The following is a 22639-nucleotide window of genomic DNA, read 5'->3' on the forward strand; positions in this document are numbered from 1 at the left end:
CACGGCTTGCGGGTGCGAAGTGTTTGAGAGAATAAAAATTGAAATAAAAGCTTAAGTAGAGAATGTTTCGAGTAATTTTTACTTTAAAATAACACATGTATTACCACAAGAATACTGGTGATGATGATGGTGCAAGTACATAACAAGAATACCGCGTGAAGCTTACGCTACGAATAGTTCATGGTGAAATACAAACACATTCAACCGCAGCGTAACGTCTTCGCAGCACCGTATCAGCCGGGAGAAGCTATTTTCTGTGGCGATTTTCTTTCGCCCCATCGCCAACAGTGCCACCCTTTCAACTGGGGGGGAGGCTGCATTCATCTCACCCCGTCTCCTCACGAAGAAGCGAGACGAAAGGTTAAAATTTCTTTCGCCCAAGAAAGCGTACGCTCCACCACTATATTTCTCTGCGCTGTCTCTTATGTGCACTCAAACTCAACAAAAGCGTAAAGTCAGCACGCGGTAAAAGCCACAACACGGCCCACCATCACCATCTACCGGGAAGGGGCTGGGGAGGGTGAGAAAAAAAGCATACAAAAACGGGATAAGAAAAGAAACGGCCTAGGGTTTCGTGGTGTGGTGTGCCAGAGCAGGACAAGTACGAGGCAGGCCTCGAAAATGTTCCGAGATGAAGAGATTCGAGCGTCCATCAAAGTCTTTTATAGAGAAACGTAGACAAAAACGGAAAATGGGGGTGGGGGATTGAGGAGGGTTTGGGGTGTTGGAAGGAGCGGGTTGGAATTCTTCCCGCAGCAGCTAATGATGTTTTCCCGACTACTGCCCTCCTTCCTATGGAATGGAATATTTCTTTACTTTTTTTTTGTTGTTGTTTGGTCTATGCTCCACCATGGGCACATAATCGCCACCGACCATTCTGTCTGTCGGATGAACCAATCCCGGGTTCTTACCGGAGGTTGTGCTGTTGAGCTGAGGGTGACGGCTCACGGCCAATACGCACAACATGGACCCTTTCGTTTGCTTTGATTTAATTACCTCCGATTTGTTGAATTTGCACAGAAATCACCTCCGAAGTGTGTTTGTTTTGCGGATATAAGGTGTCGGATGGTGCCCAATCAGGTGCCAAACGTGGAAATTGTTTGAGTAAAATTTTATGAAACATTCGTAATGGTGTTAAACTTACTGACCGTATTATATTCAAATTTTTATCTTCATTTTCTTTCTTGAGAATGAATTATACGCTGGTGTGATCATTCGAATTTGTTTATTTTTTTGGGAATAGAAAACCTTGAGGTAAGGAAGGATTTTTTAATCGATGATAGGTTTTACCCATGTACTGTTTGAATTATCAACTAAGTCAATTATTTAAGTGATGCAATGCAGAGGAATAAATCAAAATTAGGTTTTTCTACAAACATTTGAATTGAATTGTCCAAGAATATTGTCAGTTTATTTTCGAAATCAAATATTACTATAAAATTGGAAAATTGGAACACTGTTAACGGGACATCAAAATTCAGTGGAATAAAAGATTTACAAAAAAGTCATCTTATGAGTTACCTCTCTGTTATGAGATCAGTCTAAAATGAATGTCGATCGCTCCCACCACGAGCTCTAGCTATTCCTTTGCTGCTGATTTGAAAGATTCGAACGTAATCCAATAAATCTTGGGATTTTACTTCAAGGTTTCTTGGAGGACCAACACGGATTTATATTCCAAATTTTTTCCGGATTGAGTAGATCAAGTGAAAATGAACTTGGTTCATTTCAGACGATTTCGTCAAACAAACACATTCGAGCTAATAATGGCACGCAGTCCAGTACTGCCCAACGCTACCATTTGCAAACTTTACTTCATTTGACGACCGTTTTGCTTCTTTTCCTTTGCTTTGGGCCGAATCTGTTGCCACTGTTTCCTTCTTATTTTGGCGCAACATAAAAAAAAACCTTCGCTCACCGGCCGATTGCAGACAAAACTTTGCTCTACATTGGTGCGGGCGAGCGCAAAAGTGTTTGAGCCACTTGAAACCTACATACGATCGTGTTAATCGTGAAAAAAAAGGGAAGCAAATAAGCGCTCATTCATGTGGCACGATCACAAGGCAATGCCGCTCCGAATCGCGATTTTCCAATATGTTCGATCGATCGACGGTGGTGTGGCTGCAATCATTCCTGCAATCGAAATGGTGGGGAAGGTCCTTCCATCCAACCCCTGCACGGTGCGGATTCCACCCGAAGGAAAGTGAATGGAGCCCTAATGAACGATATCCAGCCAGCCAGTGCGCCTGTTCCGGAGTTCGCTTTTAAACGAAAATGTTAAATGTTTTAATTCTCGCATTTCGATTTCAATTTCGAACACCCGCCTGTTGGACCGCGTACCCCGCACGGAACGCAAACGGCTATGGGGATGGGATATGGGAGCTGATGGAGATTCAAATTTCGAAAGCAGCAGCCGTTTTGTTCATTAAAATTAATTTCAACCATTTTCGAACGGCCACACGAACGGCGCGCGTAATGTGTGAGGGGAGGGCGCGCGCGATGGACTGAGGTCGCTAGGGCTAAATATTCCTCCTTTGCCTTTTGGTGCAATTTGCCCGTCCATCAAACGCCCGTTTAGCAATCGTACCTCCACGCACTCCATGCTGTGACCTCATCCGGGTGGTACCCGGCTCAGAAGGAACCGAGGAGGCGCAATGGAGAATGGAGATAGAGAAAAAAATACATGGAAGGAATGTAATTGTTGCCGGTGGCCTTCCACCTTCCAACCGAAAACCCACCCTGCCGGGAGCGGGAGGCAGGGGAGGAGGGTTTGGGGCGGGAAATATAAAAATATCTCTAATGTGTATCATTCGGCGATGGGCGCATTCGCAAATGAATGGCCGATCGATCATCGGAGCAATGGGAAGGAAAAAAAAAACAGGGAATAAGGCCGGTGCTTTTGCGGGAGGAAACATGTTCGTGAAAGTGTTAAAATGATACTTTCCACAAGTGAGCGAAGGTGTGCGTGTGGTGCTGGTGTTTGAACAATCTCGCCACTGCGTCTCACGTGTGCGCGCTGGAACAGCGGGAGCCTGCGCGAAAAGCTGGCGACGGTAATGATGGCCTTCGTCGGCTGGCGCTAATGGAACATGATGGAAGTGAAATTCTTCCTTCACCGCCGTCTAATGACACCGTTTGCTCCAGCCGAGTGTCGACTACTAGGCGAGGAATCGTAAGGAACCTTCGGTTCTCGTTTGCCCGGGCTGTGTGTGCACCATTGTTAACCTCCCTGGCCAAACAATCCCACTGCAACACGTACCCGGTCACGATCTAGCGGATAGGGTTACGCGAACACTGTCGGCACGGGCAGAACGTGCAGGACCGCCCTTCAACGAGGACTGCAATTCAAACATTTCTCCAACAACAACAGCAAAAAAAAAAAAGCGAAAAAACACTCCGGCCCCGACACCGACGAACCGAATCGGGTAAAACGGTTTATTGAAATTAAATCGCTTCTTTTGTGATACACTGGACGACCCTTCAAAGAACGATCGTAAATCGACTTCTTTCGATGGCCCGGTTTCCATTGTTGTCCGGCAGAGCTGGGCTTAAAGCCGCCCTTTCCTTCCCCTGGCTAGCGCCTGGACGAAATTCATTTACCGAAATGGAAGCCCAGTTGCCGCATCCACCAAACCCTATGATTGCGGACTTCAGCCAGTGGACGGAACGGTTGCCTAGAGTCGGTTCGATCACCAAGTCGCAAGTGGCCTTCCCAAACGAACCTAAAAAAGGGATGAAAGCTGGCCCCGAATTAAACTATTCCTGATTGTAGCCCTAACGACTACAGGGCGTACAGTGTGCCTGTTTTGCTCTAGATATATGCGCACCCAAGGAAAACCAGGAAAACGCACGAGACGGCAAGAAATGGGTGTTAAAACCGTCGTACTGTGCGCCGATACGGAATGGTGATGGGAGCATCGCTTTCTTGGTTCTTGCGCCGGAACGCTTGAAACTGTAGCTGTATTAGAAGGCCCGCCTGTTACCAGTCAGCCCGCGCGCAACCGGTGTTGGTAATTACGAAATAAAATAAGTATAAATTATATGTTTTTAATATAGAGTTGATTAGTCAGCAGATTTTCAATCAAAATTACTTTTCCATCGCTCTGCCCATTCCCCGGTACTCATCTTCGTTCTTTCCAATAATGAAACGTTAGACATGCGGGACGAGGTGCTCCTCCATGGCTTCTGGGCCACCACCACCCTCTCGTGTGACTGTGTGGGTTTTGTCGGTTTGTAAGCGAGTGCGTTCTCTTATTCATCATTTCCTTCCGCGCCGTACGTTGTTTTTCGATTGTTCGTGGAACAAAATTGAAACGGTTCTTTTAGTCGTAGTTTGAGGTTTTTCCATTACAATCTGTATAAAACTGTACAATAAGATACAATTAACTAAAACCGCTTCACCGGTATGCAAAAATCTTTCTCCACACTTAAGTGAAGCAAAGTTTTTCAGTTCCATTTTAATTGTTTGTATTTGGGAAGTTTGCAATTTTGAATCCTGCCGGTATTTAATCAACTTTTTGCATCAACAATACGGCTGTGCTTTTTTTTTGTCTTGCCTCCTTAATACCAATTCCACCGTGGTTAAAACTCCTTCCAAAGATGCAGTTATCATCGCCCTGCCTTCATTACCGCAAAGGAAAACTTGCCCAATTTTGCACACGGAATTTCGCCACTGCAAAAGGAGGAAAATGCTTTGTTACGATAATCGAACGGCCGCCAACCGGTGCAGGCAATTTTCTCGCATGAGTCTCATGAAATCATCCCCCCCCCCCCCCCCCTCCACCAAAAAAAACCAAACGCCATGAGCGTGCAGAACCAGCACCGACCACATCCACATACTGCTTAGATACGTTCGTTTCGAACCATCAGTTTCGATCGGACCGCCGCACACCGACCGCACCGCACCGTTCCTTCCGTTTCATTCAGCACGAAAGACTTCAATGCTGGGGCAGACGACACAAAGAAACGATAAAGGATGCGCATTTGGCGGCAACAATTTTCTTTCTTATTACCAATCGCTCATGGGAAATGCGCTTTTTTTTGGAGGGGGGAAGATGTAATTGGCAACCGTGACTATTCCATTGTGTGTGCATTAATGTGCACAGAAAGGGATCTTTGGATGTTTTATCCCGAAAAAAGAAACAGCACGAACAAGTGCAGAAGCTTATCGCATGGGCTGATGGTGACGGGGATCGAGGTTTAATGGCAGACACCACTTTCTTTGGGTAGTGTTCATTTTTTTTTTTGACAAATTGCATTCATATGCTTACAATCGTGCACCCACCAGTCGGATAGGACTTCAATGGATGGTACTGAGATTGTGTTTTTTCCCTTTCTCTCTCTCTCTTTCTCGTCCTGTTATTGTCTCACCACTTCACTTCGGTTGGGTCAACTCTTTCTTCATCTGTTTCTGCTCATCATCATCAGTGCAATTTTCCGGCACCATTCTCCTGGCAGGGGATCGGAGGTGCCTTTTTTTACAAGGCTGTAAACTACATATTTGCTCATCTTTTTCGGGATTTTTTTTTTCTCTCTCGCGCCCATTTTCTTCGACAGGTAGGAGGTACAGCCGATGAAAATCTTTAATTTACCCACGCCTGGACGAAGAGAAGATGGGATTTATTTTATGTTTCGTGGGATGCATCCATGCATCGGTTGGGTTGCATTCGTAAAGGGTACCGAGCGGTGATAAATTGACCAAATGTTCAGAAGTGAGAAAAACCATTCACCTGAAGATGATCGCGATTGCATAAATGGAGGAGAATAGTAATTTATTTCGTTTATTATTATTTTTTTCTGCACAACAATGCACTTCTTGCAGCGTTCTACAAAGCGCGACGAGTTGATCCGAATATTCTTGATGGTTTACCAACCTGTGAGTTGATTGCCAAAAACGAGGGATGCTACGAAATGACTTCTCTAGAAAGTAGCCGGTCGCAACATTTGTCCAATGAAAGGAAATTGTGGAACAATTTGCTCTGGAAGTGGAAATGACGAGCAGAGAGTGTGAAATTCCTCTTCCCATGGTCACAATGCATCGCAAATTTTATTGCGCGACGAATCGCGCCTTTTTCGATGGCAACTTGAATTAACCAACAACATCGTAGATAGCACAAAGGTTCTTTAAAATAACTTTGAACGTTAAAATTTCGTGTGCGATCAAAAATACTTGTCGAATAAACAGCGATATGAGAAAATCATCTGATCAGTACCGCATTGCGTCATCGATCCACTTCATCCGGCCGGGATGCTCTACCCGGGGTCACCTTTAACATCAACCGTCAGATGCGAAACAAAAACAAACTCGCCGTACACATCGAACGGGCACTTGGGTCCAACACTTCAAGAGCGATCTCAAGAGATGATCACGGTCCATGCATTTTGCCGTGCCGCGATAGCCAAGTGAGCGATCGTGCTGACTGTCGTTTTATTGTGTCCGTTGCATCGTTTTTGCTGCTCTTTCTTTGCTGCAATGACCGATGCTTGATGGGTTCCCGGAGGTTTTTTTTGCATTGTTTTCGGTAATCATTTCATCCCCGTAAGCTCAACGAAAGCCGCCAAGAATGAACTATCATCATAATCGCAAAACGAGGACAACCCCAAAAAGCACCGGTGGCGTCGGTGGCCAAAGGTGCAGGGCATGGTAAAATAACTGTCAATTTAGCAATTAGCGAAGCGCACCGAACACAATACAAACACAGGCACGGCCACAGAATCCGCACCACGTCCTGAAGGCACTCACGGGGAGGGCGCGAGCCAGGTCGAACGTCCTCCTCTGCAGGGAAGATAAAGCCAGAAGAGATGATGCAAGAGGAAGATAAACAGCGGCGCGGGTGGTATGGCGCGGGATGAGTGATGACGGTTTGTCACACCGCACGAACGATAATGACCGCTAGAGGGCAAAATATCAATCTCAAAATAATAAACATCGCGGCTACGGGCAAACGGCAACGAAATTACCGGTGCCATCCGTAATCAAGCTCGCGGTGATTGCCAGGGGAGCCCGACTGCAGCCCGAGTGGCGAGATGAGACTACGCAGACCAGCGCCACTTGGCCGAGAGACCGCACAAGGAAGGGGGGGGGGGGGGGGGCTGCTCGCTTCGAAATCTCATCAAGACGCATCGCGTTCGGGAAAGATATGATGGGACGAAGAATCGTCAGTAGCTACTCCATTCCATCAATTCGTCGACGACAAATAACGGTGCCAAATGGGTCAAACCGGGGCATGGCTTTCGGGCGGTCTTTTGGCGGATGGTTTTTGATCGAAAGCCAGAGCCAAAATACAGGAAATCTCACGTTGATTACTTAGTTCCGGCTTTCCGAAGTTCCTGATGCCATTCACCCAAGGTGGCGTGTCTCGGTGGAGCTCATCTGGGAACACAGATTCGAAAGCATCCTAATGTGATTTCTGTGGTTTTGATGAGGAAAACCTCAAAAGTACCAGAACAGCAAAACTCCAAACGACCGAGGAAAAATTCGTCTATTAGACTAGAAATATTTAGGTCACCCACCCGATCTCGATCCCGTAATCGACTTCAAATGACAAAGCAAAATTTGCAATTTAACCTTTTAGAATTGTTAGTTAAGAAAGCCTTGTTCCGCTTTTATACAAGTGAAACATTGAAGTAAATCTAAACACCTTTTAACAGACAACAGAGGTCCTTCAACAAGACTTGCAATGAATACAGCGTTACAAACGTTCACTTAATAATTGAGGTCCTGATCAACCCTCTTTCAAGTATTCTACTAGAGGACATCAACTCTTTAGGTATTGCTAAAGATCTTGTAGTAGAGATCGTCTAAAAGAGGTCCCTTAATAAGACTTGAAATAAGGCATGAAATCGTCTTGAAGAATTAACCTTTACCAACCCTCATCTAGTAAAGAAAACCCTGTACCTACTTCTAATTCTTCTATTAGATATTAAATTTTGAGGTAATTCTAAAGATCTTACAGCATACATCACCTTGAAGTGGTTCCTGTATAACCCTCTGGAATGAAAACATTCCGCAGCATTCGTGCCGAAGTTGCAAACTTAGCTTTACCAACGTTCGGTTAGTAAAGAAAGCCCTATATACACAAACATCCCAAACACCGCACGCACACACATGTAACGGAAACTGGAATATCGCTGACCAGCAATGGCTCGTACAAAATGCGGGAATCGCATTAGTATGCGCCCGTTCTCGACCAAGGTCTCCAGGAAAGCTTGCCAAAGCGCTGGGCGAAGAGAAATGAGCTCCGGTCATCCATTTCGATTATAATTATGATCGTTATTAGTCATCCGCCTCACCGTACAGCCGCATCAGCAGCAACAGCAGCACACAAAGCGGTTTTGCGTTCGGCACTGCTCCAAGAGAGTCTGCTCCAAGGCAGGCTGCCTCCATTGACCGCTTCGTCCATTCCGCTTCCTGCATTCAATCTTTCCTCTATCAGCTTCCCCTCTTCCCTCCCCTCCACAACTACCCTCCTTCACTCCAGCAACTTGCGCTGCTTTAAAGGCGGGGCCCAAATCGGGAGCCAACAGCCGACGGCACCTTTCCGTGCTTGGGGCAGCCATTTTAGCCGCCATCACCCCATTGTGGTGGCCGGGCTGTGTGTCGCGCTTGTCGCAGTTGGGTCCGCGCACAGATAAGACGAAAATACTGGCAAGTTGAAAAATGCTTTCCTCGCACCCTACACACACACACGCACACGCACGAACGCACATCGTACGCGCGTGTTCCTGCTGCTGCTGCCGGTGCGTTTTTACGATCGCGCGAATCATCCGCGATATGCTGGCGGCGGAGTGGATGGTAGCGGGTGGATGGGTAAAGTTACACACAGCCACACAAAACGGCGTACGGCGCGAGGTCGGCCGGTCGATACCGTTCGACAAAACTCCCTCTTAAGCCGCTAGCCGCTCGCGAGATCTCGAACAAACAGAAACCATAAACACCCCTTAAAATATGAATAAATTTAAATTATACTCCTGCTTAGCATTCCATTCCGCCCAGCACGAGCGGCCGGCACTCGCAGCCGGTCCCAGCTCACCCGGGCTGGGACCCATTTCTAACCCATTCCCGGCTGTCGGCTGTTGTGGTTTTCGCTGTCAAACGATCGGTTCTTCCACGGTTCCCCTATCGGTAGCATTTATGGCTTGACGCAGATCGCTGCAAGTCGCGTTCCGCGCACCAAGAAGATGCTGAAGTGTGCTTTTGCAGGGGTAGCTCACGCTCGCATTCGGGTTGGCAAATGCCTGGAAAATCGGATACTAACAGGAGAAAGAATAAGCATCCAAGAGAGAGAGAGAGAGAGAAAGAGAGTAGAAGAAGAAAAAAAAAGCACTCCCACCTCCCAACAGGAGGGACCTCTTGAGCGTAGCAGCCACGGTGGCTAATGTGTGCTAATATTGAGAATAGGTAAGAGGATAGACGATCGTTACGATGATGATGATGATGATGATGATGCTCATAAGAATTGTCTCGAATGACAATGTCGAAGCAGAAGAAGTGGTTGTCCGGTGTCGTCTTTTCTTCCTCCCTTCAAACGAACACACAACACGATCCCCGGCAGCGGCTTAGCGTTACACGCGGAATATAGAATTACATGCCAAACGTGTATGCCAGAGTGTGTGCTAGAAGTCGTTTGACAAACATGCGCCTCAAACAAAGAGCCATGCAGCGCTTTGTCAACTGCGTCCCATCCACGGACGACGGCCTGCGTGAAGATTGGCTGCTTCAAGCTCATAGCACCGAGTATGTAAATGTTATAGCTACCAAGGAGTGGAATACTAAGTAAGATAATAATATCCCTTACGGTCAATTATTCCTGCCGGCACAATCAAACGGAATCAGACTTTACAAAAAAAAACACATACACGTCTGTCACCCGTTTGCTACGACCGTACGATCATGTAGAACATTTCTGTAACACAATCAGTCCTGCCGGTAATGTCACACTGAACGTGACTTCCTTTACGACTAAAACCCATGTTCCGACGCTTCCTTACACTTTTCAAACATTCATTGGGATTTGTACTTCTTGGAGATCGGCGATTTCTTGCAGATCTTCAAAATAGGGATATATTCTGTGCATAAAGTCAGCAAAGGGTTCCTAATATAAACAACTTCCTGGGGCAGCTTTAAAGGATCACAGCACTCTGCCTTAGTTCGCAATATTGTCTATAAAACCACCAGAGACCCAATGGACCATGGGTGATTTCAGAGCGCTAATTGTACCCCCCGAGTAGCGCATTCGCGTTCGGACCCCGGGATCATTCTCCCAAATGGATGCAAATGAAGCGAAAGTCATCTCACGACCGAGGGTTTTGCTTTGGACGCTTCGCAAGAATGGAACGGAAAGCAAAAAAAAAAAACAAGCCGGGAAAGAAAGACTACGTGGTGCTAGCAAAAGAAGGGAGAAGGGAAAGAAGAGGACCTTGAGGTTTTTGGTTCGAAGCTGTGGAAACGATCTCACGATTAGCGGCCCCCGCAGGGGGAATAGAGTTAGTAATGTGGTGCAAAATGATTTCGAATAGCTGCCCATATCTTTCCCCGGCGCGGACGACTGCAGACTGTCCGAACGCGGGGTTTTCGAGAACTAGTCTCGCATTTGGCATTTCCCGCGCTAGAAGATGGACCCATTCTTCTTCACCGTTCCGTGCTTCGGTCCGGTTCTTTCTTATTGCTTTCCCATTTTTATCTCTTCATGCTCGGTATGTTTTTTTTTTCTATTAAGCTATATCACGATCATCGTAGCAAACAAAAAGGAGAAAAAAAAACAAAACATTGCCAGTGTTTTACGGGTATGCCCGTCGATCCTCTTCGGCCATTTGCTTGCTGGCCGGTTTTGACCCCCTTTAAGGAACTGTTGTTGTGGAACGATCGTGATTAGACCGGAGAGCAATCGGTCGCGCCCGGTTGTGTGTGTTTTTTTTTGGTTTGTTGCTGATGTTCACCCATTTCACTATAATGAGACGAAATTTATTCATCACAGCAGTGGCCAGATTGCAACACCGATGAGAACCACCAAACCGGGGAGACAGTTTCTCCGGGTAAATGTGTTGCGTCCATCAAATTGCGAACGGAAGACTTATTGCCTGGGAGTTACCCTCATAATTTAGCTACGCGTGTGGCGTACGATCAATGCCTGCTGCTTCGTCGAACCATTCTGCTCTGGTTGTAGTAAACTTCAAAGTGGATGTTGCCATGGTTACAACGCCGAACAATTCGATCGCAGTAATGTGAACTTTATCTAGATCTTGTTGAATTTTGCATTAAACTCTAATATACCACAGCTAATTTGCTTTTGCTATTCGTTTTATCCCACAGGTACGGGCAATAGGTACCGTCCCGGACAATGGACCGGCGGGTTGGTCATAGTACAGTGTACCGTAGTGACTGCGTGCAACAGGAGCTTCGGTGATGATTTTCTCCGTGAAATCTCACACCTCCCAAGACTACCGACAGGTGACAGGTGCAGGAGCTGCACCTGCAGCAGGACTCCGCAGGGACAGTAGAGCTGCGGAGGTGCGGTAACCCACCGCCTTCTTGCTGAAACAAGTGTTAACAAAACCATTACAGTGCAGTGCACCCAACACACACACACACACAACATTCACACACACCCAATACAACACACATCCACATTCGGCCAAGCCATGGCGGAATGTCACAGCAGGCACGGCTACAGTAGCTGCAGTAATCGCCACAGAAAGATGTCCTTGCTTTGGCTATTACTGATGATATGTGCCTTCAGTGGGGACAGTGGCGGAGGAGGTGGCCCGGGCATCTTCCTGAGGATGGCAGGGGCGGAACACGTGCGCGAGCTGGAGGTGTCGGAGGGCGTACCGATCGGGCATCAGATCGGTTTCATCGGCGAGTTTGTGCACGATGACAGCGGTGACAGTGGGCCACCGTATCTGATCGTGCCGGTGCCGGGCAGTGCGGTCGATACGGACCTGGCCATCGACCACACGACGGGCGAAATTCGCACCAAGGTGGCGCTGGATCGGGAAAACCGGTCGTCCTACTCGCTGGTGGCCATTCCGCTGAGCGGCGAGAATGTGCGCGTGGTGGTGCGCGTACTGGACGAGAATGATAACGCACCGACCTTTCCGACGCCGATAATGAGCATCGAGTTCCCGGAGAACACGCCGAGAGATGTGAAGCGGACGCTAAACCCGGCGCGAGACTATGACCTCGGGCGTTACAATACGCAACGTTACAGCATCGTTTCGGGCAACGTGAATAACGCTTTCCGGTTATCGTCCCACCGGGAGCGGGACGGTGTGCTCTATCTGGATCTGCAGATTAACGGCTTCCTCGATCGGGAAACGACTCCCGCCTACAGTCTGGTGGTGGAGGCGCTCGACGGTGGCAGTCCACCGTTGCGCGGTCAGATGACGGTCAACATCACAATCCAGGACGTGAATGACAATCAGCCAATATTTAACCAGAGTCGGTATTTCGCGACCGTGCCCGAAAATGCCACGCTTGGTACGACGGTGCTGCAGGTGTACGCCACCGATCAGGACGCGGGCGAGAACGGGCAGGTGGAGTATGCCATCAACAGGCGGCAGAGTGATAAGGAGCAGATGTTCCGCATCGATCCCGCTACCGGCCTTATCTCCGTAAATAAGCCGCTCGACTTCGAAACGCGCGAACTGCACGAGTTGGTCGTGGTGGCAAAGGATCGCGGCATGCAACCGCTCGAGACGACCGCATTCGTGTCGATACGCGTAACGGACGTGAACGACAATCAACCCATCATCAACGTCATCTTTCTGAGCGATGACGCGACACCGAAGATATCCGAGTCGGCACAGCCGGGCGAATTCGTTGCGCGCATCTCGGTCAACGATCCGGACTCGCGCACCGAGTACTCGAACGTCAACGTGACACTGTCCGGTGGCGAGGGCCACTTCGGGCTGACAACGCGCGACAACATCATCTATCTCGTGATTGTCTCGCTGCCGCTGGATCGGGAAATTAAGCCCAACTACACGCTGAGCGTTATCGCGACGGATACCGGCAATCCGCCGCTGCACGCGGCCAAGGATATATTTCTGACCGTCACGGACATTAACGACAATGCGCCAGAGTTCGAGAAGGACGTGTATCATGCGAATGTCATGGAGGTTGCCGACCCGGGTACGTCCGTCATACAGGTGACGGCTGTCGATAGGGACGAGGGCAACAATTCGGCCATTGTCTACTCGCTGCTGGACACCCCCGACACGCACTCGCACTGGTTTCAGATCGATAGCCACTCGGGGCTGATCACGACGAGGGCCCACATCGACTGTGAAACCGATCCGGTACCACAGCTGATTGTGATGGCACAGGATAATGGCCGGCCGCCACTCTCCTCGACCGGTACCGTGCTCGTCACCATACACGACGTTAACGACAACGAGCCAATCTTCGACCAGAGCTTCTACAACGTATCTGTCGCGGAGAATGAATCCAAAGGACGCTGTATTCTGAAGGTAAGTGAATATTCCCTTAAATGTACGAACAATTTCTCTTACCTTACCAACTGTTACGAGTAGTTCCTGATGAATCGATTTCTGATTCATGAATCTGAATGAATATTTAAATTGAATGAAAGAATCTGAATCTCTATTCCCAAGGTTCATAAATCCTGAAAGATCCATGAATCGTCCCAGATGTATTACATGGAACTTTTCCATGACTATCAACCCTCCAGATATCTCTTCCAAAAAAAAGGCCTCAACTACCCTTTAGCTTAAGGCCTCAAGGGATTTGATTCACCACTCTGCTCTGATGAAACATGAATCTTTTTGGAGTCGAATCCTGATTTGAATGACTCTTCTCTAAATAATCATTTAGTACAACATTAGTTACGAGTTTGGCTCGTAATATTCCACAATATTCGGCATACATTGACCAACAGTACCCTGTCACACACGTGGTCGCTCAAAATGCCTTCGGAGTACGAGCAGTACGAGCGGACGGACAATCTCGTTGATTGCACACCTACATGCGTACGGGAACGCATCAACAAACACGATGATAATGACTGGCTCGGGCTGATGGTGCCCGATGGCAGTACCGGAGCTACTGGTTGTTGGGCCGAGCCGAAGACCCCTGTTGCTGCGCCATTTCCCCCCAAGGCTGTGGGTTTCTGCAGATTGTTTACTCGCTCCGCGTACACACGATCCGCGAACGCGCTCGTCATCAGGCGGGATGGTTTTTTTTCTTTTTTTTTTTGTTGCTCTTCTTCTTCGTCGCTTGCTCCTCCGACAAGATGTCCTGGCCGTTGTCTGATGGCTTCGGGGCAACATTTAGATCTCCCTGCTTCATCTACCCATATTACGTCAATCTGCCAGTTGCGTCGACCGGTCCGATCGGTCGGGATTTTGATGAATTGGTTCTTATCGTGCAAATTTGATGGGCCATTGCGCACTATCGTTGCGATAAAATTAACATGATCAGCTTAATCTCTGGGCTGGGAGCGAAACACACATGAAAGCGGAACCGCCTTTAGGGGGATACATTTGGATTAGATATAGTATTTTAATAGCAGTTCCTCACTGCACGCTGCTATAATTGATTGATCCATCCGAAAAACCCTCTGTCTCTCGCTCGCCGAGGTGTTTTTTTTTCTCCTGCGCAAAGTCTTCTCGTGACCAACCCACTGAACTTTGAAATTCCGATCTACTAGGCAACCGCCTAGGTCGCCGCAGTTTTTCCTACCCCTCCGCCAAACGATTTGAACAACACCACTTGGTGGCTTCAGAAAGAAGAAGCCAAAATAATACCTTCAGAAGATTGTTTTACTTGCGATATACGCGCTCTCCTTCTCTGTCGCAAAGCGATGCCCCAGCGATGTAGACGGTATGATTGAGCCTAGATGAAGGGAATAGCAGCAGACGTAATGTAAATGTGTTAATGCTGCGAGCGAACGAGCAGAGAGAAAGCGATATCTCCACCAGTTGGTAATGTGTGTTGGTGCAGGATGTTTAATTATTTGTATGTGTGCGTTCCCCATAACCCAAACATCATCCCCCAGGTGGGGGATGCACACCAACACACACGCGCGCACAACGATCATGATCGCTGATCGTACACCAACACAGCCGCGCATTCTGTAGGGGGTTTTTACCCTTCTTTTGGTGAGAATGGTGAAAGAGGGTTTCTCTAGCCCGGTGCTGGCTAAGAGAGAAACTCGTTTTTGTTGTTGCCATCCCTCCCAAAAAGCGCAGTTATTCCGTACGGAGCTGTTTGCTCTCGGAACATTCCCTTCACACTTGGTTTACACGGTTCGGCACCAGGAAAAATTCTACTCTCGTGGCCACCGGCGAGATTGGTATCGACGCCCCTGTCTGTTTCTTCGCGTTCCTCTCTTCCTCCCCTCCCCCCCCCCCCCCTCTTCCTTCGTCTGGTACCACATCATTCCATTCCTATTACTGTGCCCCCCTTTTCCTCCAATTCCGAACCCGTCCCTTGCTCCAGCGCTCCCCATGCCGGGATACAAACACCATCAAGCGTGGAAAGGATTGACCTCAGCCACCGTGCCACCAATCTAGAGCCGGAGGTTCGGTTTCATGTTGGTTGTGTACGGCTGGTGCGTTTTAATGGTACGCGTCCACCAGGTAGCTTCTCGCTCTGTCTCCCATTCGTGGTCGCGCGCTCGCGCTGGCATGTGGCCGAGGGGTGAGTGGAGACGGAGGGGAGGGATCCAGAACTGGGGAAGTGGAAGCGGCCATCTATCCCGCGATGTGCTGCGATGTGCCACCTCACATACCGGAGGATTCCGGAACCCCCGCCCCGAATACAGGAAAAATTACCTTTTATAACAAAACCTCAAAGCAAACGTGTAGCACGTTATTTCGCTCGGGTTCTCTTTTACGCTCCGCGTCTTCCCTGTAGCGCAGACTGCTCCGTCCCGTGCGTCGTGGTTCGCCCGCAAACAAACTCCATGCACTGTGGCTTTTTTTTCTTCATTTTTGCCCCCTTTTTCCGCCGCTCTCCTGGTTTCTCGTTTGTTCGCCGCCCTCCTCGGGGGACCCGTTCACTTCATTCTTCTGGGGCGCTCCATTCGCTATCCGCCGCGCGCAAAGCCGTGGACCGGTGCACCTTGCCCGCCGTCGGCGAGAGAGAGATGCCGTATTTTTTTGTTGCTGCCTTCATTCTTCTGTGGGCTTTTGAATTGTTGTTCACATTTTTTTCCGTTTTGTTGCCCTGCCACCGCTTGCGTTCCGTTTTGTTGTGTTTGCTACACGGCGCAGCGAAAAACCCGGTCCCGGTGCCCTGGGTTTTTGAAAAGCGAAAAGGGCAAACGAAGCGACCAGCGTACATGACGGACGTACGGACACTGTGCTCTGCGGTGCTGGGGTGCCCGGCACTGAGCACGCGGGCGCTGAAGGCTACTGATCGGTCCGAGACAGTTCATCTCTTCATTGCCGGTGCGGATGCTGCAGAGGTGTGACAATGCATTCGGGACGCAAATTGTGGCATAGAAAGATGGAATTGTTGATGTTTTAGCCATTGCTTAGACAGGCATTACTGTCCTCATTGCTGTAATTCTTCAACATTTCTTAACCTGACCCACAAATTGAGCTGCAAGCGAAACAAACACTTTCCTGCCAATGTTTCCTGTTTTAATTAACGAATCGCGCAGATATCCAGCGCCCAAATTACAAGGGAAAACACCCCGGGCAAAAAGGTTAATCTGCGCCGAAAAACTGCGCCCCAGCCCCAGAGTGGGGGGGGGGGGAAATCTAGCGAAAAAGATGGCGAAAAGGTACGATGTGAAATTTTTGCACTCGGCGCATACCATCACGCGGCCGCATACGTTCGCTACTCAGTCACACCTTGCGGAACCACCGCGACCAGTCAGTCAGTGCGGGCTCAACGGGGAGATTCTTTTTCTTTCCACTATTGCGAACGCGCCAAATGTCACCAAAAACCCTTCCCGGAGCACGGTACGATCGCCGGTACGCCAGCGCACCAGCAGCTCCAGGGCGTTGAGTGGCGGTAGCACAAGAGTACAAGCGGAGTTGAAGTCGGGATCAAGAGGAGTCCGTTTCAAGATTCGGTGGAGTCCGATTTATTTAGTCCTGTGTGTTCTCATTCTGTGTTCAGCTTTTTTACGTTTGTTTTGTTCTTGTGCTCTCTGTTCCGTGGTGTGTGTGTTTGGTTTTTGTCTTGTGATTCTGATTTCTCGTTTATTTCTCGTCGTTTCATCGAGCGGAGCCGTCGCCTCGTTGCGATTGATGCCTCCTGCTCGTCCTGTTCCGATCCACTGGGGAACGGTCGATGGAGGCGAAACGGTGCACAATATTTCGTTTGTTTCGTACAAACCATCCAAAAAGGTTGTCCCAATAGGATTCGAAGTCCTTCTTGGCGTTCGGGGGTGTTGCAGTGCGCGGTAGCACAAAACAGAAAAAGCAAGAACAAATGGAACTCTCAGGGCAAGAAACACCAACGAGGAGGGAAAAAAAAAAATATATATATATATGGAAAATACATACACTTCAGAGCCCCCCCGATGATTGGCAGTAAAACTGTTCGGGCTAATGATGCTTGACTTTTCCTTTTCGTCAACCCGCAAACTGTGTCGACGGCGACGAAAGATTTCCAGGCAGATGCGGACAAGCAGAGCTGCCCAATCGGCAGAACACACATATAAGAATATCTCTCTGTGTTTGTATGTTTCCGGGAGTTTTCAGGGCATTGCGCACGACAGGGCCATGGTGACATGAAGCCGGTGAAGGGAGTGCCTCCTGCCCGACCGTCAACCCGCGGCGGTGCAGCATTTTTCGCCCTTTTGTTTTGCCACTGCTCAGCACTTGTGGCCGGTTGCGATTATCATACCTTATTCGTTGCCACGATTTGAAAGGTGAAAATTGGCCACCAATCACCAGCCAAAACACACACACAGGAGCGCGCGCGCACGCTGATCCGTTGACCACGTTCGAGTGCAGGCGTGAAAACGGAACGCAGCTCGGGAGGACCTCACAGCAATTCGAGCCCGGGCTTGCGCATGAGGAAGCCGCGAAAGGAACATTTTGGTCACCAGGATGAGACAACTGTAGTGAGAGAAGGAGAAATAACGCTAAAGAGAACCAAGTGAGAAGAGGTTCATTCGTTTCTAATGTCAATGCAACTATGCAGCTAGATAGTGTGGCGTGAGGAATAGACGAATAGAAAAAAAAACGCACCAAACCAAGTGACACCTACGCAACTTACAATTCTATTTGTTGGCCCTTGTTAACGAGCCTGCCCGTACCGATTGGAAAAATTCTTCCCTCGGCATTCTACTTTGTATGCCCACGTGGTGTACGCGGGTTCTCTCCCCTGCAACAGTTTGGCGGGTTCGTCGCTTACGAAAACGAAAGACTTCAACCGTACGCGGTTACGGTATAGAATGTGTAGACGCCCCCGGTTCAACGGATTCAGGCCATCGATCACCATCGTCCGTTTTCGTGTCGTGTTTGGATGTTCGTGTACCCGTGCCCTGCCGTCCTCGGTGCGCTGGGAGTCAGCAACTGCCAGCAAAACGTGCCCGGCTAAACTGTACCTTGTTGCGTTTGCCGCTGCGTTCCAGGCGTTCGGCCTCGTTGTTGGCGATGTACATTGCCTTTCCGCCATCTTCCTATTTGCGGGGTGCTTCAACGATGCATCCTTGTAGTGCGGCGCTGTACGCCCATATCGAATGTTTTATTCCACAGCGAAACACAACTAGTACACACCGCCGCGACTCCAGAGGGTAGAATGTACCTGATGATTTGCTCCCTGTTGTAGAATATTTCTAACATCGTACAACGTACGCGTTCGGTACGGACCGATGCCGAATGTTGTGTCGCGGAGCTGGGTCTCCAAACTGCAACTCGGAAACCCCTCTCACAGCCAGTGTAAACGTCTTTTACTCTTCCGGCTTGCTTCGATTCGCTTTTGGTGCGGGGTTCACGTTTGAAACTACATTTAACCTCAGCAGTGCAAAATTACGGATTATGATTCAATCATACCGTTGAAGTATTGCAAAAAGCAGTATTTGTATCTTGCATCGGGTACGCGAATAAAACGAAAATGAAACAAGTTCACCGTCTCTCCAAGTCCGTCATCGAACATCGCCCATAGTGGCCCAATATGGCAAGACGGTCTCGGACGGATGATCGTAGCAGCAGGGACGAATTATGAAGTGATCTGGATACTCTTTTCCCGTGCAGTGCAGGAGACGCAACGCGAACGCGATAGCGATTTCATTTATTATTCCACGCTCCGCGGGCCCATGTTGCCGTATTTCCCGATTTGCGTCTGAATGACAGCTCGCGATGACATATTTTGGTATCGGTACATTGCCAACGACATTGTTGTCGTTCCCATGGGCGAAACAGCAATCGGTGCGTTCTTAAGGCGATCCGATTTTGATCTTCGCTCTCTCAACCCCGTTGCACTCGGGCCGTCCCTCAGCACAGCAGGAGGGGGCACAAAGAGCAGAAGGAATAAGCAAGAGAAGAGAACAGGAAAAAAACAAGCTCGCACACACCGCACGCTGGTGTGGCGGAGGGCTGCGATACTGACGACAACCTAAAGATGACGACGGCGACTGGGTTGGGTGGGATTTTAATTGAGCGTAACCCCCCGTCCCCACCACCGGGGGGTCCTGTCGCACCCTTCGCCCGTAGCACGGAACCGTCCAAAGCGTTGGGTAGCATGTTCAACTTATCCCAAAACGGTGCCCGAGTCGGTGCCCCGTTCGTTCGGGTTTGCTCCACCCGATTCAAGCGCGGACCTGATTACAATCGAGCGATAGGCGCACGGAGACCGTATCCATGAACATCCGTACAGCGAAACAGGCCTCGCGTCAACTATCGCGGAGGGACGTAAAGACGGAAAAAGCAAAGGCATAGACAACTGCCTTTTCAGACCCGTGATAGCAAAAGCAAAAGCCGTGGCTATAGATTCTGTGCCGGGTCTCAAAATAGCACCAGCAAAAAAGCAACCCCTGCAATGAGTCAGACGACGCAGCTTTACAAGGCAGTATCAGACCCGCGATGGGCGAGTACATCGGGTCGAATCAAAGCTACAAATGTGGCCTTTTAAATGACACAACAGCCCCGTCGGATGACCGGGCGCGAATCTCGACCATTCGATTCCTGCTGCCCGGCCGGTGATCGATGAAGGCGACAACGATGTCAATCTGTTGTGCAGGACGCTGTTGATAAAATAGTTGACATGCCGACGAACGGCCGATCGGCCCTCACAGCCCTCGTTTCTGGGGCGGGTGGAAGATGTGCACTGGGTAGAGCCATTCCCTCCAAACACTCCGGTGCCGACAGTCCGGTTTGGACGATGACATTGAAATTGTCAGCGGGATGCGCCGCAGACCGCATCGCGCACACATCCTAGAACCGTCCGATCAGTGCATCGCGCAACGTTCGCGCAAGCACGGGCACTAAGTCTCAACCCGGTTACGATACATCCGAGAGATAAATTTATAATCATTTATCCATCATCTTCGGGATTTTGATGCCTGTTGACGGTCGATCGATCGATCGATCGATTGAGCCGGCCAACAATTTGTGGTCACCCAACACGAAACACCCGACCGGGCGTGCATCGGGAAGACCTTCGACAAACGTGCGCCTTGCTGTTAATCACTCACAGCCGACCTTTTACAATAGAGCTCGGTGCAAGGGTGGGGTTGAGCAAGAGCAAAGAAATTGATACGTCGCTGTGCAGACGCATCCGTGGGGCAGAAGGGGTGCAGTTCGACAAACTTCGATTGAATTGCATTGATCTCCGGCTTTGGATTGGATGCCTATTGACATTGGCTTTTGCTGCGATGCTATGCGCCGACATGAGTGTGAATTATTTCACCAAACTTTGGTTCTTTTTCTTCCTCATCAGGAATCCTTAATAATCCACATTGGGAACATTGTTCAGATTCAGTTCAGTTTAAAAAGTGTCTCGCGGGACACGGGGCTACACATTGTTAGCCTGCGATTCCACCGCTCGGAATCAACCGTACACAAACAGAGGGTTCGTCGCTTCTACATCTTTCGTCTCCAGTGAGTGACTTTGACATGCAAAGAAGCAACAAAACGATACCGACAGGCGGCATTGAAAGGAAACCAGCCACTGACTGTTGTCTTGTTCATTATCGTATTTTTACCATCACCATTTACCCAGAAAGTTTTGCAATTTCCCAGGGAAAATTTGCCTTCAAAAGGGGGTTTTGTAAAGGGGGGAAGGGTAAAAAACAATCTCTACAACCGAAACTACAAAAAAAACACACACACACCCGACCATTTTGCTGAAAAGGCCCTTCGTTAGCCTGTGATCAAGTTTCCAGGAAACAAGGGGCTCGGTCCAGCGAACGGATCGTTCCGGCGGTAGTGCAGCCACGTCCACGTGAGGCCCAGGAGTCCAATTAAACGTAAATTGCAATTCGAAAATGAATTCACGAAACTGCACGCGCGCACACGACCGCCACCAAAAACCCGAACGCAAAAGAATGGGATTTGTCGGGATGGACACAAAAGAACAGCCACCGAATCCTTTTTCTTTCGCCTGTTTTTTTTTTGTTTGCTTCAATTCCACCATTTTTCGGGCCCCGATGGTACACCAGCGAACCACCGAGAAGAGATTAGACGTGGTAGATAATGGGCCCTTCCCGGCCCCCCGGAGCACCCCCCCGCCCAGAGTGCCGGGGCTTTCCGTTCGGGCAGTAACCGATCAAATCACACGCTCGTCAAGCTGGCGGACAATGCAAAAATCTCCGGCCAGAACGCGGTACAGGGGCGGTACGATTCAAGAACTCCATTCAAAAAGCGTTCCAGCGTTCCGTTGCCACCCCCTTGCGGGTTATCGCGTGTATTTTTCACTCTCCCGTCCTCGAAAAAAGGTCCTTCCGATGGAGGGGCGAGGGGCACGAAAATGAACGGTGGAGGCCGTATGACGACGTACGAACCTTCAAGCCCGGTGCACTGTCCACGGTGACGGTGACGATAATTTATTTACTTTTGGCAGCACCGAAACCTATCACGGGAGGGAAAAATTTGAATACATCCATGGGAAGATCGTGCACGGGCAAATGGTTTTTCGCCATCCATCGCGAGGATGCCGTTGAACGTTCACCGCATTCGCGTTCGGGATATATTTGGGGCCTGTCAACAGATATCGAGCCTGGTGCAAACCAGCTCGCCAGCAGTAGAATCAAACCATGTGTGCGCACAGTTTTACGAAATTGATTGGTATTTTACTCCCCTGGTACAAAGGGCAGAACCAAGACGAGCGGTTTCTTCCCGTTTCGCTTTTCCGGTGCTTCTGCCGTTGCTGCCCGTCAATTGACAAACAATCGAAATGATTTGACTTGCAATGGTGCGGCCGAAAGGAAGGATTCTGCCGAAGGATATCCCCTTTCCGTTTTTAGCTTCCCCCCCCCCCCCCCCCCCCGGGCGGGGAGGAAAACGGTCGCAAACGGTGTGGATCTTTCTGAGGCTTCGATCTTCCGAAATCCACCACGAATTACGCAAATGGTTTTCATTCGCCCCGCGCTGTCTGCATGTCTGTTCCTCTGTAGTTTTGCTCCCGTTTTCCGTTGCCGGGCGATGATATTTTCTACTTTGATTTGTTTTGCTTTTGTTTTGAGCAGCACTCCGTTTCGCAACCGGCTAATAGGAG

The 22639-nt window shown here is 49.2% G+C and overlaps 1 protein-coding gene across 1 annotated transcript in view; it reads left to right on the top strand.

Annotated features, from left to right (window-relative positions):
* The first annotated feature begins 11640 nt into the window (after nt 1-11640).
* The window catches only part of LOC128300603 (protein dachsous), a 62265-nt gene continuing 51266 nt past the window's right edge, over nt 11641-22639 (top strand). Inside the window, exon 1 of the mRNA XM_053036729.1 lies at nt 11641-13470. Within this exon, the coding sequence (XP_052892689.1) occupies nt 11641-13470 (1830 nt within the window). The remainder of the gene's footprint in view (nt 13471-22639) is intronic.

Source organism: Anopheles moucheti, chromosome 3, assembly GCF_943734755.1.
Source record: "Anopheles moucheti chromosome 3, idAnoMoucSN_F20_07, whole genome shotgun sequence".
Classification (NCBI taxonomy): Eukaryota; Metazoa; Arthropoda; class Insecta; order Diptera; family Culicidae; genus Anopheles; species Anopheles moucheti.